We start from the raw sequence: 17905 nt of genomic DNA on the forward strand, positions 1-17905 counted from the left end.
TGCTATTGCATCTCCCTGTTTAAAGAACTCCCTTATATGTTGAGGACTAGAACACATACTATGGAATATTAAGGTCTACATAGGGTACCAATGCAGCATGCACATTAAGTTTGCCCTTCCTCATCTTAATGCTTGCATTTATCCAAAAGATCAAGCCCTAAATATTAAAGTATTAAAATGTACTGTATGTAACTGCATCTCCATCAGAGCTCAGTGAATCATATGATCCTTCTAGTTGGAGAAACTGGTAAAATATATGGATGGTATAGGATTTTGCTTACCTGAATGATAATGGTGTAATTTAACACTCCTAAATTTCTGTATAAAGTGCAGGATATAAGAAATTTTAGTCTTTCATATCTGCTGCTAACTTTGTGAATAATTCCAACAGGTATATTGCTCTGTTTGCCTAGCTGTTCTTTTTGCTTGGTTGGCTGCCAAGGGAAGACCTACCTCTTCCTCTTCCAGTCTTTTCAAAGAGTCACCTGCAAACTTAATGTATTGGGTCATCAAGGTCACTAAGGCAGTATAACGAGTCCGTAAATCCATGAACTGCAGAGAAACAAATGCGGAGTGGTGAAGTGGGGTGGGTGGGAAGAAAGAGGAAAACACACCCATTAACCTTCAAAGACGTTATAAAAATTACTCTAGAACCTATCCTGATTTTTATGCCATCAGCAGGGTGCACTTGCACAGATAAATCCTAATGATCTATGATGAGATTCATAAGAAGAAGAAACAGAAGACAATGTTTTGACTTCACAGTCATTTGATTCTTCCCCCCTGTACAAACAGGTTATAAGAGGGACAAGCAGTGCCAGTCACAGTTCCTCCTTCTAAAAGTTATCAGTGAAACAGATTTCTCTTTCCCACCAAAAGGAGGCTGATTTGCCTTGGAATCTGCCAAAATGTCCAGCTCTGGCAAGCTTTACTACAGCAAAGAAGAAAACCCCCTCTGTTTACTGTGCTCAAGATCCAACCCGGAGGTAATTCTAAACAGTTTTACTGAGGTACATTTCTCATACAGTTTTTTATAATTTGGGGGACTTTTGTTCATCAACAGCAATATACCATCTCATTAGCTAAATGCTGCATAATGACCAATAGGATATTTATCATACCACAAATTTATGGAGAAAAAAATAATCTTGCTTGGGTTACCCAATTTCATTACTAATAAATCCTAAATCCCATTCTTGTATTTACTGTTTTAAGCCAAAACTCAAAAACCCATGTTTTCCTGTCTTAAGAAACCCATTTACCTCCTGAATAATGAAGTCTGATGAGCTTTGCATTCTTCGGCGTTTCACTGGAGATTTTTGTTGAGAGTCAACCATAGCTCTGTAAGTCATAGTCTGCAACTCATAGTCCTGTAAAAAGAGAAAATACACAAAATGATTGCATTCCACATGATACTGACACTAAAAAAAAAAAAAAAGATTCTAAGTATAATGTTATGTATTACCTTCACAGCAGCTGAGTATTGTTCTGAATACTTCTGGCACTCATCTATTTTGCTTTGTTTCATTTCAATCTCAGAAACCAGCATCTGTAAAATATGAATCTACATCTTAATAATGGTAATAAAGATAACTTTTTAAGATTATTAGCATTTCTACTCCTCCTAACATCATGACATTTACACAATATGCTAATTTCCATGTGTATACAAGTAATTACATGCTCAAGCCCATGTCCTGGCTTTGTCAGGTTTACAGAAGTAGTGAAAAAACCCTGCCAGGTTCAATGGCTGGTGAGTGAACTTGAAAAGAAATTAGTAATATATCACTTAATGCATATAATTTGTTACGCTGTCTCTTATTTAAGCTGCATTTCCTTCTTGCAGGAGAGAATTGCTGAGTTCAGTTTTGCCTCCACAAAAGTATTGCTACATCCGTAACTACCAAGAGCAGTACTGAATAAAAAAACAATGTGATAAGGAGAGCCCAGAATTGTAGGCACTCTCTAAGGTTTTGCTCTTCTTGCAGATTTGAAGACCAAAACAATGTGGTCTATAAAATGGCTATAACCAGTGAGTGATACATTAATGATGTTATCTGCATTGTAAACTAAAAACATAAAAGCTGGTCATTATTTGGAATTTTACAATAAGGGCTGAGTGACATAAGCACTCCCCATCAAGAAATGACTGACACGACTGCGTTCAAAAGATATTTTAATTCTTTTTCAGCCATTAAAGTAGCGCTTTCCTACACCAAGATCCCTTTCCCACCTTATGTTGGTTCAGCTGTTTAGCCAATGCTTTGCTATTTTCAGGATGGATTTCTTGAATCTTTCGCTGAGTATCTTCCACTTGTTGAATCCACGTGTCCAAAGAATTGTAAGTATCTTTGTAATACTTCAGAGATTTATTAATACCCTCTAAGTCACGCAACCTGATTTTATTTTAGAAGATATGGCAAAGGAGAGATGATTAATGCAAAAGACAAAAAGTACAACACTAAGCCAGACACAGCTTTAAAGGCTTTGGACGCCTTAGCTCTGCTATAACTCACACTACAAACATACTAAAATAACACTAACTAAACAGTAAATTAAATTCTCAAACATCAAGATTCCCAGCTGGAAGAAACCTTTTAATTTGTCACAAATGACACTCAGAAGAGATCCTAGGACAGAAGAAATTCTGCATATATCCCTCATTAGTGAGCTAAACTACTTGTAACTTCATGAGCACAGGAATCCCTAAGCAAGAGGGAGGGCTCTGCAACAGCAATCAATTCTGTTATAAGAAGTGAGAGTATTTCAAATGTGAGTTATGTGAATCAAGAAGGGAAAGCACTTTACTGGTGCTTAAGCAGCAGCTCACTATACTCTGTGCCTCACAGAAAATAACAGGAGTTACGCTAAAACCAAAATTGTAAATATTCTAATGGGTGAAAGTAACTGATCCTGTTGGGTAAGTCCATTTTTAAATCATAGTTTTGACCTGAAAAGGACATCACATGATTATGGATAAACACACTTATTTAATAACTTTTTATAGTCTGATTTGGATTGAATAGTTTGAATCGCACTAGAGTTGTTCTCAAGATGTCAATAGGAGACTGAAAAAGAGCAAGCAAAGGAAATAATATTGCTCAGGTTTCATACTTAAGCATGTTTTAAAGCTAATAACCATGAAAAAGAGAAAGGATCATGATAACTGCAGCCAATATTTGTACATCCTTTTCATATAATGATCATCAGTGTCAAGCTGTTAGGAAGTAGCAGAGTGAACATTTGCAGAAAGCAGTTTGTTTACAGCTACATGCTGCAACTACCACAATCTGTCCTATTTACACTAAAAGCCACTAAGTATTAACAGTCATTTTTCAGCATATTCAATTCAGGATATGTCCCTGTGAAGACAGTGTGTGGTTCATATTTGCTCTCTGAAGAAATAAGGACACTTCAGTACCTCGTAAAACTACTGTTTCATCATTTAAATTCTGTTATGGATTTAAAGTGGATTTAAAGCTAGTTGCTCTGCAATCAGCTTTAAATGAGTCAGCTTTTGCACATCTCCCTTCTAACATCTAGCAACATTAAACAGAGACAACTAAATTAGTTAACAACAAGTTAATAACTTCAGTGTTACACTGTACAGATACTTGCCCCTTAAAAAAGGAGGACAAAAATGTGAAAGGTTGTTGTGTGAAGTTTTACATGAAAAGCACTATCTTTGATGCCCTTGTTCAGGTTATCTATAATGACAAATTAAAATAGATATTAAAGGAAATAAATCCAGGCTGTATAGTACAGACTTCCTTAACTTGCCCATACTTTTTCCTTCAGTCTCTATAGTTCTGTTTTCTTTCCATACAGGAAATAGAACTGCAAAGAGTGAAGGAAAAATATTTCCAGGAATGTCATGTATGGACATCTCCTTCAGAATTACAGGTAGGTGTGTTCTGCTGCATCTGCACATCTATGTAGGCACGTGCACTTGAGTAACATTCTCCTGTACCATCATTACAGTAATATTGAAAGGCTGAATTTAGAGCAATATCTCAATTGGATATGGAGGCTTCATGAAAACAGTTCCACACTAAAAGAAAATACTGGCACTTCACCAAAGTTATTGTGACAAAATTATCACAGAAGTCACTGGAAGCTAAGGACTTCCAGACATAGCACTTAAGTTATTAAAAGCAAGTTAACATGAATCCAACCATAACTGATGAATCAGCTCATCAGTTTAGCCTGTCAGAACTAATTATGTGGAGAAACAGATGGTATTTCCACAGGAGAGCAAGCCATTTCTGCAGGGTTTTTTTGGAAAGGAAGAAAAACAATTTCTCTCTACTGTGTCTCAGTAAGTTGTAACTACATAAAGCCTCTCTATCTCATTAATCTTTTGGTGCTCAATAGTTACAGACATTTCCTGTGGAAAAGTAAGACAACGATGTCAACAGCACAGAAAAGGTAAGAATCCTTCACCTTACCACATTTCACACCATTCAGAAAACTATTCTGAGCTATTTTAACATTTATTTCTGATTATTTTTCCTCAGAAAAAAAAAACCAAACCAGCATAAAACAGGAACAGATTGTAATAAAAAGTTATACAAACCTATTTTCAATTTGAGAATGAACGTTTTGCCACCTCTCGGCTACCTGATCAACTTTTTCTTTATACCAGTCAAAGTCAAGATCACGTTCCTTGTGCATTTTAAACATCTGATCACTGACCATCTTCGCCTTCTGCAGTTCATCCTCTAAGTCATGGAACGTATGTCTTTTCTCATCTACTTCAGATCGCCATTGCTAGTGTGTGATAAATGATAAATCGTAAATAAATCCTAAATTATGACACTATTTTATAAATTAGTATTTTACATGAGTAAAATGTATAAAGGAATAAATTAAAAATGTTTAAATTAATATTTTACTTCTGGTTGCTCAAACACTGGAATGGCATCAGAATGGGTCTGAAGCAACTGATTAACTACAAACTGCAGAATAATTCTAAGTAACAACATCCCCCACAACACATACATCAAAACAGAGACAGCAAATTAACACGCTTATCTTACAAACTACAGCTTTAAAAAAAAAAAAATCCTTAGGTAGATGCCAATCATTCTATCTAACAAAAAAGCATTACTAGTCATTTGCAATATTTAAATGAGTTACATACAGCACACAAAAAATGCTCAACTTCAATTCTACCCTTTCTCAAAGATATCTGCCAAACCTTCTATGAAACCCTGATCAGTGTACCACAGCAGTAGCAGGAATGCTAGTGTGGCCACATTTACATAACAATGTATTTACGTTACCTTAAGCATATGTTACCTTCTGAAGAGATAAAAAAAAAAAGTCTTACTGCAGCATTAACAACTAGATGACCTTTGAAGGTCCCTTCCAACCCCAACCATTCTATGATTCTATGATTCCTGTAAGTTTGGACATTGCAGGGCATTTCCTAACAGCAGGAATGCGCATCCAAACTATCCAATTCCTAATGCTCCAAAGTTGTCATTTTTTTTTTCTGAGATGTCCGTCCTAATGCAGACTTTCCCCCAAACACACAAGCCAACTTTGACACACTATATAGCACAGCATAACCAAAACAGGTGTTATAAGACAGATCATTTTCCTATCATTTTTTATTTGCCTATGAAAAAGCACCAGCTCTTACCTTTAATGTACCCATCAGATTTTCAATATTGTTTTTGTCAGCCGTTACTGCCTCTTCTTCACACAACTTATTTTCATAGAGTTTTACTAATGATTCTGCTCCGTGCGTGGTCTTCAGCACCAAATTTACAGCTTTTAATCTGAAAAAATAATAATCTGTTAACATCACTCAACAACACTCAACACACTTGTGGTTTTCAGTCTTTTCATATCATGGCCTATCCCTTTATACAATGTTAAAGTTACGTTAAGTCTCTTCTCCTTGGTCAGTAGTCTTCATACCAATACCTCTATATTTAATTTATTTTGAAGAGAAAACTGTAAACCAAAACGTGTGATGCGAGATGGCCTATTACATACTTATCTATGTAAATGGAAGACATGGAATAAACTTGGTTCATGTTCTGAATAACAACATTGAGTTCAGAGCGCAGAGTAGGGACTGAAGGTGAACCAGCAGCTTGACTGAAGAACTCTTCACATTTATCTGTGATGACTCCCAAGTCACTCTTCAGTCGATCCAGTTCTTCCTTCAGTTTCTGTAAAATGAAAGGTGATTGACAGTGCTTTTATATTACATCAACCTAATGTATACTATACATAACATTGTCAATACAAGTCTACTCTCCTTTGCTTGTTTCATGCGCACACCATTTTTTTTTTTAATGGAATGCATAAGAGGGAATCTAACAGAATTGCCATTTATTGGCAGCTTTTTTTTCTCACAAACATGAGCTTAATCTTTGACTCTTGTCTTTCAAGATGCACTGCTAACCTTCCTGGTTACACCCAAAACATCTGGATATATTTGTTTTAAAATAAAACTCTTTTCCTAGGTAAAACTGCCTGCCTTTCTCAAAGGCTCACCTCTTGCTCTGAAATCTTAAACACACTTTCATGTATATCATCCCTTTCCATTGGGGTTCGGATCTGCCGTATTAACCGCTCCTCACAACTTTCCAGTCGTAGTCTGATATTTCTGACTTCAGAGATGTACAGATTGTAAACAGATTCTTCCTGCTCCTCTGTTGAAAGAAACAAGGCATGTGTTAGCAAAGAAAGCCATCGTGTCATTTCCACCATGTGTCCCCACAAAACACTTTATAAAGTCACCATTCTAAAGGTCTTTTAATGACTGGCTGAAATGCCTTCAGTTTCCATTGGAATTTTGGCTATAAGGCAAATTTCAGGAACCCTTAAATTTTAACTTTTATTATCTTCTCACACATGAAAAATTAGTGTACATCTTTGACCGTTCATCCCAGGCACAGGCAACGTCCCTATACAGACACTGCTAAATTCAGTGAGAGCGATTCTTCCAGTCAGATGATATCAGGCACAATTATACAGTAAACCTCCAGGGCTGCTTTTTTTTTTCCTTTAAATCCTCTTTCAGACATACAGGGCAACAGACCTTTCCTTAAGTATAGTGAACTATGCTAATGCACTAATCAGCTTTGCACTACTGTATTTCTTTAAGTCATTAGCTACTTGACAGCAAACGAGAACAGATATTTTAAGCTGTCTGTTCTTACTGTATTTAAAAACAGAGTTAAGAAAGTAGACACTACAGGCATTCTGTAGAGCTTGGAAAATATCTAGGATACTTTTCTTGCCTTAACAGTGTGAAAAAAGTTCCAATTCTGTTATGAACTCAACAGAGTAATCAAGTTGCATTTCCAATATTCAAAAACAAGGAAGGCATGACTAAACAGTGAGTTGTAATGCACCAAATAAATTCTTGGATGTAAAGTTTCTGTAGCACATCAATTTTTGTAACATATCAGTATTTTTACATAGTTTGATATATACAAAGTTAAAAAACTTAGAGCTTCTGTACAATGTAATTGTGCACATTGTTAAGATGATGACTATCTGTTCAGAAGAACCAGGGCATTAACAATATCAATATGACAAAACGGGTAATTCACTAGAGCTTGTATTCAGAGACAAAGTTTTATCAAGAACTACAGTCTTTCTCATGAGGGCATCTTTCTACAATTTTCAGCCAGGTTTTACCTCTTTCTGCAGATTTCAGAAGCTCTTGATAGTATTGCTTGCAAACATTAACTTCCCTTTCCAGCTGTGCTATATCAGAGCTCGTAAAGATTTTGGACTCCTGGCTATCTTCCACAAAATCATCAAAGCGGGACTGCAAATTGCTTAGAACCTGCTGATGTTCACCTGGCAGCATCGTCTTTATCTGCAACAGATTATAAACCCAAGGCACGGTCAGCAATGATGCATCACTCACACAGTTCCCTGTAACACTTTTTATCAAAAAGCAATATTAACCAATTACTAAGATGGTAAAGTCAAAGAATCAAGGTTCTGAAAGGCTGCTGTTCCTAAGCTGGAGTCCACTTGACAGGTCATAGGTCACACTCACTATAAAATCCTTTTCCATCTTTAATGCCAGTAACAGGTTGTATTAAGTCAGCCCGACGTCAGACACCATTTCTCCATCTAATGCCACGTAGCAACAAATGAGCAGCCAGCAAGAGGCACACAAGTAGGGACACCTCAAGACTTATCTCAGATTCCTTCCTTCCAACAGCAACAGTAGGAAATTAGGAGTGAAAAATGTAATTTTAGATATTGCAAATATTATTGCAACAGTTTGTAGACAGATACACACCAATGTTGTATAATAAACTATTATGTTAAATAGTGTTATACTATATGTCTAAGATTGTGTAATTCAGTGATCCCACACACTGTTTTAACCAGAAAGAATAGTATTTTGATCTATATCACTATTGCATTTCTGACAAATTGATCCTAACTAGCTATTTAACATTTCAAGTTACAGAAATGTATAAGAATAAAAAAATGCATTAAAGAGGAGTAAATGTTTAGCTGCCTTGAGCTTGAAAGACTAAATGGCACTTCTCTGTTGTTCCACTGTTACTAAGAAGTTGCAGTGTGAGGAAATAAGGGGGACTTTCATGAAGATTAACCTTAGCCTAATGAAGCTAATCTCCCCAGATATCTTCAACATAAATGCAGAAAGATAGACTCTTGCAGAACAAAATTCAGAGTTAGTCATTGTTCACTGCTTTAAAGAGATCCTGTCTCTCTGCTGACAAAAGGAGACTAGAGAGATTAGCACAATAAGGCTGCAGGTAGTTTTCATACTACCTCTCTGCTCCTTCCCCAAATGTATCTGTGTAAAGGCTGCTCAGATCAAGGTAGAACGTGGCACAGCGGTAACCAGTTTGGCCACTGCCAGCTATTCCCACAGGAAGATGAGGATCGCTGCAAGTTGTTTATTATACAACATTTCTGGGAAGTGTAGCCTGTAATTTCCCAGCAAATGGCTAAGAGGCCCTTCCTAGACACAGCACATACCGAGGCAACGTTGCCAGCTCGAACAGCTCCAATTTCGTTTGTCAGGTAATGCCAGGACACCACGCTCTTCATGTTTACATGTGACTCATGCCAAAGGGCCAGAACATTCTGAAATTGCTGTTCAATCCTGAAACATAAAAAGACTCCAACTTTAGATCAGAGTAACACAAGAAAAGCGAAAAAAAGTTAGACATTATTTTAACCAAAGCTTCATATACACAAATTTTAAAATAAATTGAATGGGTGGGTTTGTTTTGCCCCTACCTGTTGGCTGTATCTATTGCTTCTTTGTTTGGTGGAGGAACTGTAAAGCACACAGATGGAACCATGGCCTCATTACCACTCGGGCTAATGACTTTCCATTTAGCACGATGGGAGTTGTTTGCTAATACACACTCATCATCCTTGTAAATTGTTATCTAGCATTAACAGAAAAGCAGAATAATTTAATGAACTAAGCATTACAAAATAGTTTTACAAAGCACTTCTGCAAATTGTGTCAACAAATAAGCAACAGATCAACAAAAACAATGTTCAGCACAAGGATTTGCTCTTGTTTACTAGGGTGGAAGAAATTTAGAGCCTAGCGTTTTCCAGGAACATGGTAATTAATGAAACTTCAGCTGAATTCTCACGTCTGTAATTGATTTAAGGAAATTCAAGCTTCTAACCTCAATTTGTCTATAGTCACAGATGGCTTTAATTGGGATGGATGTTTTGAGTACACAGTCAGGGTTCCTTGGCTTCAGTTGAATTATTGCCTTTGCTCTCCCCACAAGGCCTGCTACTGTGCTCTTATACTGCAAGAGTTGTTCTTTTTCTTCCTAAAACAGTTAAGAAAAGAATACGTCACAAGGGATGGCCAGAATACAGTGCTGCTTCTTTGACGCCATTAAGCTTTTATTTTCCTGACTTCTTTTACTGTTTTTCTTGAAAGTAATACATTTCAGAAGAACAAAGCATCTTTCTGAAGCCACCAGTTTCCCACAACATCTGGTATTGTAAAGATAAATAAATAAATAAAACTGCATTTTAAAGTTACTAAAAATAGTTATTACACATGAATAGATGCAATTATTTAATTATAAGGATGCAACTATTTAACTATAAGTTCTAAAAAATAAATCTTTTTCTTTTTTCCTTCACTTTAAAGAAATAATTTTAACTTACGTATTTTATACCCAACTATAATCTACACATTTCTTGTTTTATTATATCTCACATTAATAGGATCCTTGAATTCTTACCATAGACTCCTGGACAAGGTCTTCCAGCCTATGAAGGCTGCTTGATCTGTCACAACTGTATTTTCGGTATATGGTATCTTTCAAATTCTTTAAATATTCCATGGCTTCTTTGGCATCACTGAAAAACTAGGATGTGAGAATACCTGGGTTATTTTTAAACAATCTAAAAAGTATACAAACAGCTACACTACAAAGTTTTCTTTAAGTGCTGTCTTTTTAAAAATACTATTTTCTAGCAGCTTGAAGTGATCAGTGCACCACACAACACTACTCATGATCTCATGTCCAAATGTACTCTCAAGAATGGACACATTGTACCATCTATTCTCGGTACTATCTACATGCAAAATTAATTCAGCAATTATTGAACCTTAGTTAATTACTGTCCCTGCAATTGAAAAATTTACTGAAGTGATTCTTGCTTCCCTTGAAATTAAAACTACTTTAATATATAAAGAACAGACAAAGCCTATGAACTGTAGCAAACTAGCTGCAAACTTTAGCAAGCACTGAAGCAAAAATTTCGTGCAGGAGTGGAAGTGAGCTGCCACACCTGGCAGTTCTGCATGGGTGTTGTGCAGATTCTGTCCCTGAAACCTAATTTCTTAAATCTAAAATTCCAATTTCTTCCCCTTACCACTAGGAGCCCAAATCACTCAACTTTGCCTTCTCCAGTATCCATTTCCTAATTTTGGGCTCTCACCTTTCTCAGTCCAAAGGCATCTCATCCCAACATCACCTCCCTTCCTCTCCAACCACCCAACACAGAAGACCCTAAGGATTAATCTTTATAACTTAAACATTTTTTAAAAGAGTAGATAAAAAAAAAAAACAAAACAAAACAAATGCTGAGTACTGCATCATTTGCTGAGTATGCAAATGCGTGATAATCAGAAATATGTTTCATTGGATGTGTCTGCTGTCATGGTACTCTCTGCTCTGTTTATTATTAACGCTGTATGTTCCATTTCTGTTTGGGTAGTCCTGGAACAGCCACCCAGAGTATGTTCTCCTTTGGTCGTCACTAACCACCCTCCACTCTACACCATCACAGAAGCTGCATTGATGGCAGTTGTGAATGACAGAGAGAAGATAGCTTCATGTTCAGAATCTCTACTTGTAACTACGGCACTCTGAAAAAATGTCAGGTCAGATTTTCATCTGCTGTGAATTGATATAGCTGTAGGGAAGACAATACAGGTGATGGCTCATCATCAAATGATCGCACAGTACAAATGTCAAGTCTACAACTACTGTGAGAGAGCAATTAGCACTTTCAGTGGTACTTTTTGACTACAGATGAAACTTAAAACATTTCACTTTTTTACTGATTTACTTTCTTACCTCAAAATATGCAGCATTTTCTCTCAAATGTTGTTCAACACAGTGACAGAGCTGAAGAATCCAGCTCCATTGTGTCTGCATTGCAGCTCTATAGGCCTTTAAGGAAGAGAGATACATTTTACAACAGGAAACAAAAATCAAAACTTGCATACCTTTACAGAGTTTAGGAAACACAAGAGTAATGTAGCAAACACAGCATCTAAACCTGACCTCCTCACCCAGGAAAAGCAAGTTGCACCAAGGAAAATTCCAGCTCGATGTGAGGAAACATCTGTCACTACGGCATTAGTCAAACATAAGAAAACTCACCCAGAGGGGCTGTGAAACTGCCATCCTTGGGCATATTCAGAACTCAGCCCAGCAAAGCTTTAAACAGCGTAGGCTGCCTACATCTCCTGAGGTTCCTCCAGCCTAAGCTCATCTACGATTCTGTGTCTCTATTTACTCAATTCAAAATAGCTTGATTCTTGCCTGGATACAAATCGGATATTAAAGGAACCCTGAATACACAATAAAATAATTAATTGGGTCTCGCTACAATGTATATTTTTGTGTAACTGTTGCACAGGAATTTAAAGAACATAACCCTACTCAAATTATGTCTGCTAGACTGTCTGCAGGGTGCTGCCACTAGAGACGCACTGCGAGTCTTCACCAGCAGAGGGGACTCTTGACTTTGTGAAATCAGCCAAAAGTCTCAATTTTCCAATTCCACATGATTCTCAAGGAATTAAAGAGTTTTTCCACTGGCTTCAATGAATTTCAAACTGATACATTAATGCATAGATTCTTCTGTAGAAAAGGTTTTTTTTTTTCTTTTTAGATATCCCAGTATAGCATTACTGCAGACATCCTAACCTGCACAGTCATCTTGCAATTACCTGGTTTCACAGTATGTATCTTAAATATATTAATACATTAAGTATATTACACTGGTAAGAACCTATTAGAACAGCATATATTTTTAAAGAACATAATTCCCCACATTATATTAAAAGTCATTTATTATTCAAAGTAACATCATGAGACAAAGGAAGAGAGGAGTTTTCTTGATGTTTCCAATTTATGCAGATATAAACTCACTGAGCTGAAGAACCACAAAAATTCATCCTCTCTGTTTTTTCACTCTTATATAATAAAATAGCTTTCTATTGTTTCCATTTTTACCACCTACTGTCTGTATTTACTTCACAAAGATCTACAGGGAAAAGCGTTTTACGTTCTTTGGAAACTTGTTATGACCCTAAAACAGCTACAATAAGTTTTATGTAAATCTTTTTCCTATCATATAGAGTTTGATTCAAGCCTGAAGGAAATCACTTCATCTGGTCAGATTTTTAACATCCAAATGAGTTTCATAATTTGCTGACAAACAGGTTATGAAACCAATCCTAAATCATAATAGGAACCCATACATGGAGTAAGTGACTAGAAAAGCTCTACTGAAACTTCTTTCAATCCAATAAGAGAGAAACCACATAAGGACTGTTCTGTGCTCTCAGTTTGCCAATGGAATTTGTATCAATTACTCTAGAAGCTCCGTGTGTGAACAGAAATGTCTGCACAGACGAACTTCGGAGAATTTAATTTTAGACTTTGAGGGGGATTTTATCTAAGACAGATCTTTATCCAAGATGTAACTGTTACTTTACAGAAGAGTTTTTACTTTTTGGAAACTGGAAGACAGATACAAAAGAGATGCTGAAGAGGCCCCATTATTGACAGCCTCATTGTTTAATTTCCCCATGAGTTAGCACTTCCCTTCTTTTCCCCTAAAATCTGAGGTCTATTAAATCACAAAACTATCTTCTTGTTTGTGTGCTGTTTTCACTAACTTACCTCAATGGTTAGCCTGGCTGGGTGATTTTCAAGAAGCAATTGCTCAGCTATTTCTTGTACTGATTTAATTACTTCTTCTTTTTGATCAAGTTCTCGCATTAATTCCTTTTTTTTTCCAGGGGGAAAGAAAAAAAAAAGATAGAAATGTTTTAGAAATCTCTTAAATTCTTAAAGATTGTTTAATTATTCCCTCTGGATTATACGAGCAATACATACTGCATGGTATTCCTTTTTTCTTGTAATATTGGGGTTTCTTTCACTCCAGTCATATGCAACCTCTTCCTCTTCTTTTTCATTCAGCCATATCAGCTCTCTAGTAGCACGAGACACAAAACTGTGAAGAGTATCCAGATGCCTTTCCTGATTTCTTGATGTGTTCTTTATTAAAAAGAAAAAAAAATTTTACAAAAATAAGAATTCAAAGCTCACCCCTTATCAAAGATGATGTACACTGAAAAGCTGAACATAAAAGAGGTACGACAAACTTACCAAGAGTTTTGAATATTGACTCTCTAGTTTGTGCAATTTTTCCGCATAACTGAGTTTAAGAGGGGCAGTCATTTGGATCTGTATTTGGTATACGAGGTCAAAAGACAACAAAAAGGTTAGATACGTTAAACCATTACATGACCTGACTTCATAATATGTCATCTAGAGATCAAAAGTAAAAGTAAGCAAGACTTAAACTCAAACACAATTCTAAAATTCAACATTAGTTTATGGATCACCCTGTAAGAAAGTAACCAAAGAAATAAAAAATACAGTGCTGTACCTCACTGACTTTAGCTTCTTTAAGGCTAGATTCAAATTCCTCAATAGCTTTGTGGACGTTTTTGTGATTTTCTAAATGGCTTTCAACACTTGGTAAATCCGAACCCCATTCTGCTCGATCAAGTTGTGCCTTACAGACAAGAAGGAAAAGTTAGCCATGATCTACAAGGAGTAAATGCAATAATTAGAAGCAAACTGCTTCCATAAAGATTGCTACCTGCATTTCTTCCACCCAGCTCAATAGGTCCTGGACAAATTTCATGTTGACCTCTTCTTCTGTTAAATTCTCATCCACAAAAGCTGACTTCATAAGAGGTTTTCTGATTTGCATCAGTTTGAGTGTTTGCAGAGTCCCATTGTCTACTCCTGTCACATAGCTTTGAACTAACCGTGGTGGAATGCCTGGTGTGTAAGTGGGAGTGAAGGTTGGTGTCAATCTGGAAGTAAGACCTGATGAAAGGCCAGATGTCAAGCTGGAAGAAGTCAAAGTAGGTGTTAAACCTTGGGTCATTGCAGCATTTAATTCAGGGGTTAGGTGTGTTGTAAATCCTGAGTTCAAGCTTTCAGTTATTCCTGATATCATCAGCTTTGTCTGCTCTGTTGTCAGCGCATGTCCCTTGTTGTACACGGAAGAACATTCAGTCCTTATGGCCATCAGTTCATCACGAAGTTTTGCAACTCTATTAAAATAAAAGAAAATAAATAAATTCTAAAAATCATTTAAGTGAATGCTTATTTATTAAGGTTTATTGGGCTGAACTGAATGGCAATATGAATTCACATGATCTCATAAACTTAGTTGTACTTAAATATTTATAAATAAGCATTTTTATCAGAAAGTATAGAGTATGTCAGCTTATACTTCTATAAATACAGATAATAGATGCTGAAATCAGGCAATGACTAGAAAATCAGCCTGGTATGGGTATTAGCACGCACCATACACAATCCCAACAACCAGCAAAGCAGAAATCTTACAAGATACTACATGTTGCAGTAGATCAAACACTTGCAGTTCACTGCCAAGAAACGGTGCTTGATCTCACCCAGTCCAGGACGAATCCTGAAAAACCTTGGAGCCACTTCTTCATGAAACTGAATTATGCTGCCTAAATGCATCTTTCTGATAAGACTGTACACATTGCCATGTATAAGCTAATGTTACCCCACGTATTACCTGTAAGACACCTACATCTGTCACCAGAAATCTTGCCTGTATTTTTAAAATCAAAGTTAGTGAATTCTTTAAGTATTTTATGTGTAATAAAACAAGCTAACACCTTTACACTGAGATATCTAATAAATATTAAACATTTAAGTCATGTTATGGTGAATTACTTAATGTTTACAAACAAGTACAAACAGCTCCCTTTGTCTTTAACAACGTTTGTGGGCAATTTACCCAGCAGAATATAGAATCATAGAATCATAGAATGGTTAGGGTTGGAAGGGACCTTCAAAAGTCACCTAGTCCAAACCCCTGCAAGGAGCAGGGACATCCCCAACTAGATCAGGTTGCTCAGAGCCTCATCCAGCCTGGCCTTGAACGTTTCCAGGGATGGGGCTTCCACCACCTTTCTGGGCAACCTGTTCCAGTGTTCTACAACTCGCATTTGATAATCTTTATTTGAGTGCTCAGTGAAAGATTAAGAAGCTTATCCATTAAGATTTGAAAATGTTGTCCATAATAAGTATTCATATTCGGGACATTTATTTGTTCATATAAATACACTGTAAAGTACCTTTGCACAAGTTGGTCTGCCTGGTAGTATTTTCCATCAATAAGAATTTGAGCATCAATCACTTGCTGGCGGAGAAGGTTCTCAGATTCAAGAAGATACCCAGCTATTTCTGCTTCATGTTGGAATTGGAGCCCTGACTCTAATCGCTTAGTGTCCTGAATAAACAAGAGAAAGCAATTAAGCTCTGCAGCTAAACCAAAGAGGAATGAGCTGTAAGAAATCTTAATTTTTTTAAAAAGCTTCTTCTAGGCTTGAAACAATTGTGAAGCATTTAGTCTAACTAGCAAAAACAAGGAAAAGAAATCTAACAGAACTCTACGTAATTTTTGGTATTTTCTTTAAGAAATGCTAAATTAAAAATCAGAGTATAATGAAAATAAAAGCAGCAGCTACTAAGTATCCACTCAAAAATCCTAAAGAATGATTTTTATTTTTTTTTTAAGTAGCTTTTCCACTGCATTAAATTCATGAACACAGATAAGTAAAATCATTGACTGACTTACAGACTGAAGAGCATTCCGGGCAAGTATCAGTTTGTCCTCACAACTCCGGCTGTCCCGCTGAATTCTGTTTGCAATCTGCTGCAGCATTTCCAACCTAGGTGATGCCAAAGCATTTCAGAAAAACAAATAAGTATTAATGTTATTTATATTTAGTATACATGTTGCATGATTAAAACCAAACAAACAGACAAACAACATCAAACACAAAGCACAAATACATATTCCAAGTTACCTATTTCCTTCTAAGGTTCCATTACCAAAGCTTATACAAGACTTAATCAGTGTGGGACCACAATTAACAGAAAGGAAATTCTCGTTAGAGTCAATGCTGGTTCGAGCACTAGTACTGTTGCTAAACAGTGAATCACTGCTATGATAGCTGTAACTACTGCTATTCATTTTTACATCCAGCGTATGGTTCTTCCAGCCGTTTACATTTGCTGGAAAATGAAAAGATAAAACTCCTACAAAATGTACAGCTTCTAGGGATGAAACTTCACTACTGGCTTTTGAAACACCTAGCACTCCTCCTTTAAATAGGCTTCAGTACGCATATTCAAAACCCAGCAATTCACACTCTGCCAGCTCTTCAAAGGACTTTACCTGGGGCTATGTATGCTACCCTGCTTTTGGCTTCCCTACCTTGCATTAAAGCTTTGCAAGTACAGACTAGGCAGCAACATTAGGGCGTCTCTAGGAAACAGACACGCCAAATACTTTATTTAAGTGTCACTAAATGTCTGTAAGCCAAACAAGAACTTAAAAGAAGTCTTTGCGGTGTTTCTCAGACTCTTCAACTAAAAGTTTCAAAAAGGAGTGAAGCGAGAACTCCACGGTACAGTACACAACACCTCCAGGTTGGGCTGACTCCTTTTCCTTCCAGTTGAACTGCACAATAAAACTGGTGGAATATCGTGGTTAATCAGCTCATAACAACATAACTTGAGACACCTGTACACCATCCAACCCACCATCATTACTCCACTGTCCAAGTATGCATGTTTACTAACTGCCCCGTCCCAGTAATCTGTCCTGCAAATTTCCCTTCAACTTCTTCCACACTCAGAGCTAATTGCTTCTTGCTGTCTTGACCACAAAACAATTAAGAAAAAAAAACCTGATCACTGCCCTTAAGTTTATATTTTAACTCAGAATTTGGGATAGAGGTGATTCTTTCAGTATTTCACCCTCTGCTTTTAGGGCCTCCTGAAAACCACACCCACACCATAAGATAACTGTTTACACAGAAGAGCAGAGCAAAGTCATAGACACACCTGTGCAGTAATTCCAAACTCTGCTAGTTTTGCAAACTAGAGTTCAGTTTGGCACTCCACTCACTGGCATTATATTAATTTTGATCCCATACACCAATCTGGCCACACGTTGCCTATCTGTGTTGATACTTTAAAAATGTATTCACCAGACTTACAGGCAAAGTTGTAGTACTTGTCAAATTTCAACG

General features: G+C 36.6%; 1 protein-coding gene across 5 annotated transcripts in view; it reads right to left on the reverse strand.

The window, feature by feature from the left end:
• The window catches only part of DST (dystonin), a 310564-nt gene that overhangs the window by 130394 nt on the left and 162265 nt on the right, over window positions 1–17905 (reverse strand). For 4 of the 5 annotated variants that reach the window (XM_086743267.1, XM_086743270.1, XM_086743269.1 and 1 more), the window contains 21 exons: window positions 16444–16537; window positions 15941–16095; window positions 14416–14878; window positions 14200–14328; window positions 13917–13994; window positions 13644–13805; window positions 13428–13532; window positions 11589–11684; window positions 10245–10370; window positions 9669–9821; window positions 9262–9416; window positions 8998–9124; window positions 7666–7849; window positions 6514–6671; window positions 6007–6185; window positions 5648–5786; window positions 4577–4770; window positions 2234–2396; window positions 1466–1549; window positions 1263–1370; window positions 454–552 (listed from right to left, as the gene is read on the reverse strand). In XM_086743267.1, the coding sequence (XP_086599393.1) occupies window positions 454–552; window positions 1263–1370; window positions 1466–1549; window positions 2234–2396; window positions 4577–4770; window positions 5648–5786; window positions 6007–6185; window positions 6514–6671; window positions 7666–7849; window positions 8998–9124; window positions 9262–9416; window positions 9669–9821; window positions 10245–10370; window positions 11589–11684; window positions 13428–13532; window positions 13644–13805; window positions 13917–13994; window positions 14200–14328; window positions 14416–14878; window positions 15941–16095; window positions 16444–16537 (3151 nt within the window). Of the gene's footprint in view, window positions 1–453; window positions 553–1262; window positions 1371–1465; window positions 1550–2233; window positions 2397–4576; window positions 4771–5647; window positions 5787–6006; window positions 6186–6513; window positions 6672–7665; window positions 7850–8997; window positions 9125–9261; window positions 9417–9668; window positions 9822–10244; window positions 10371–11588; window positions 11685–13427; window positions 13533–13643; window positions 13806–13916; window positions 13995–14199; window positions 14329–14415; window positions 14879–15940; window positions 16096–16443; window positions 16538–16675; window positions 16843–17905 lie in introns of those variants that run through there. The other variant, XM_010126718.2, reaches the window with a different exon arrangement.

Source organism: Chlamydotis macqueenii, chromosome 3, assembly GCF_036417535.1.
Source record: "Chlamydotis macqueenii isolate bChlMac1 chromosome 3, bChlMac1.mat, whole genome shotgun sequence".
NCBI classification, from domain to species: Eukaryota; Metazoa; Chordata; class Aves; order Otidiformes; family Otididae; genus Chlamydotis; species Chlamydotis macqueenii.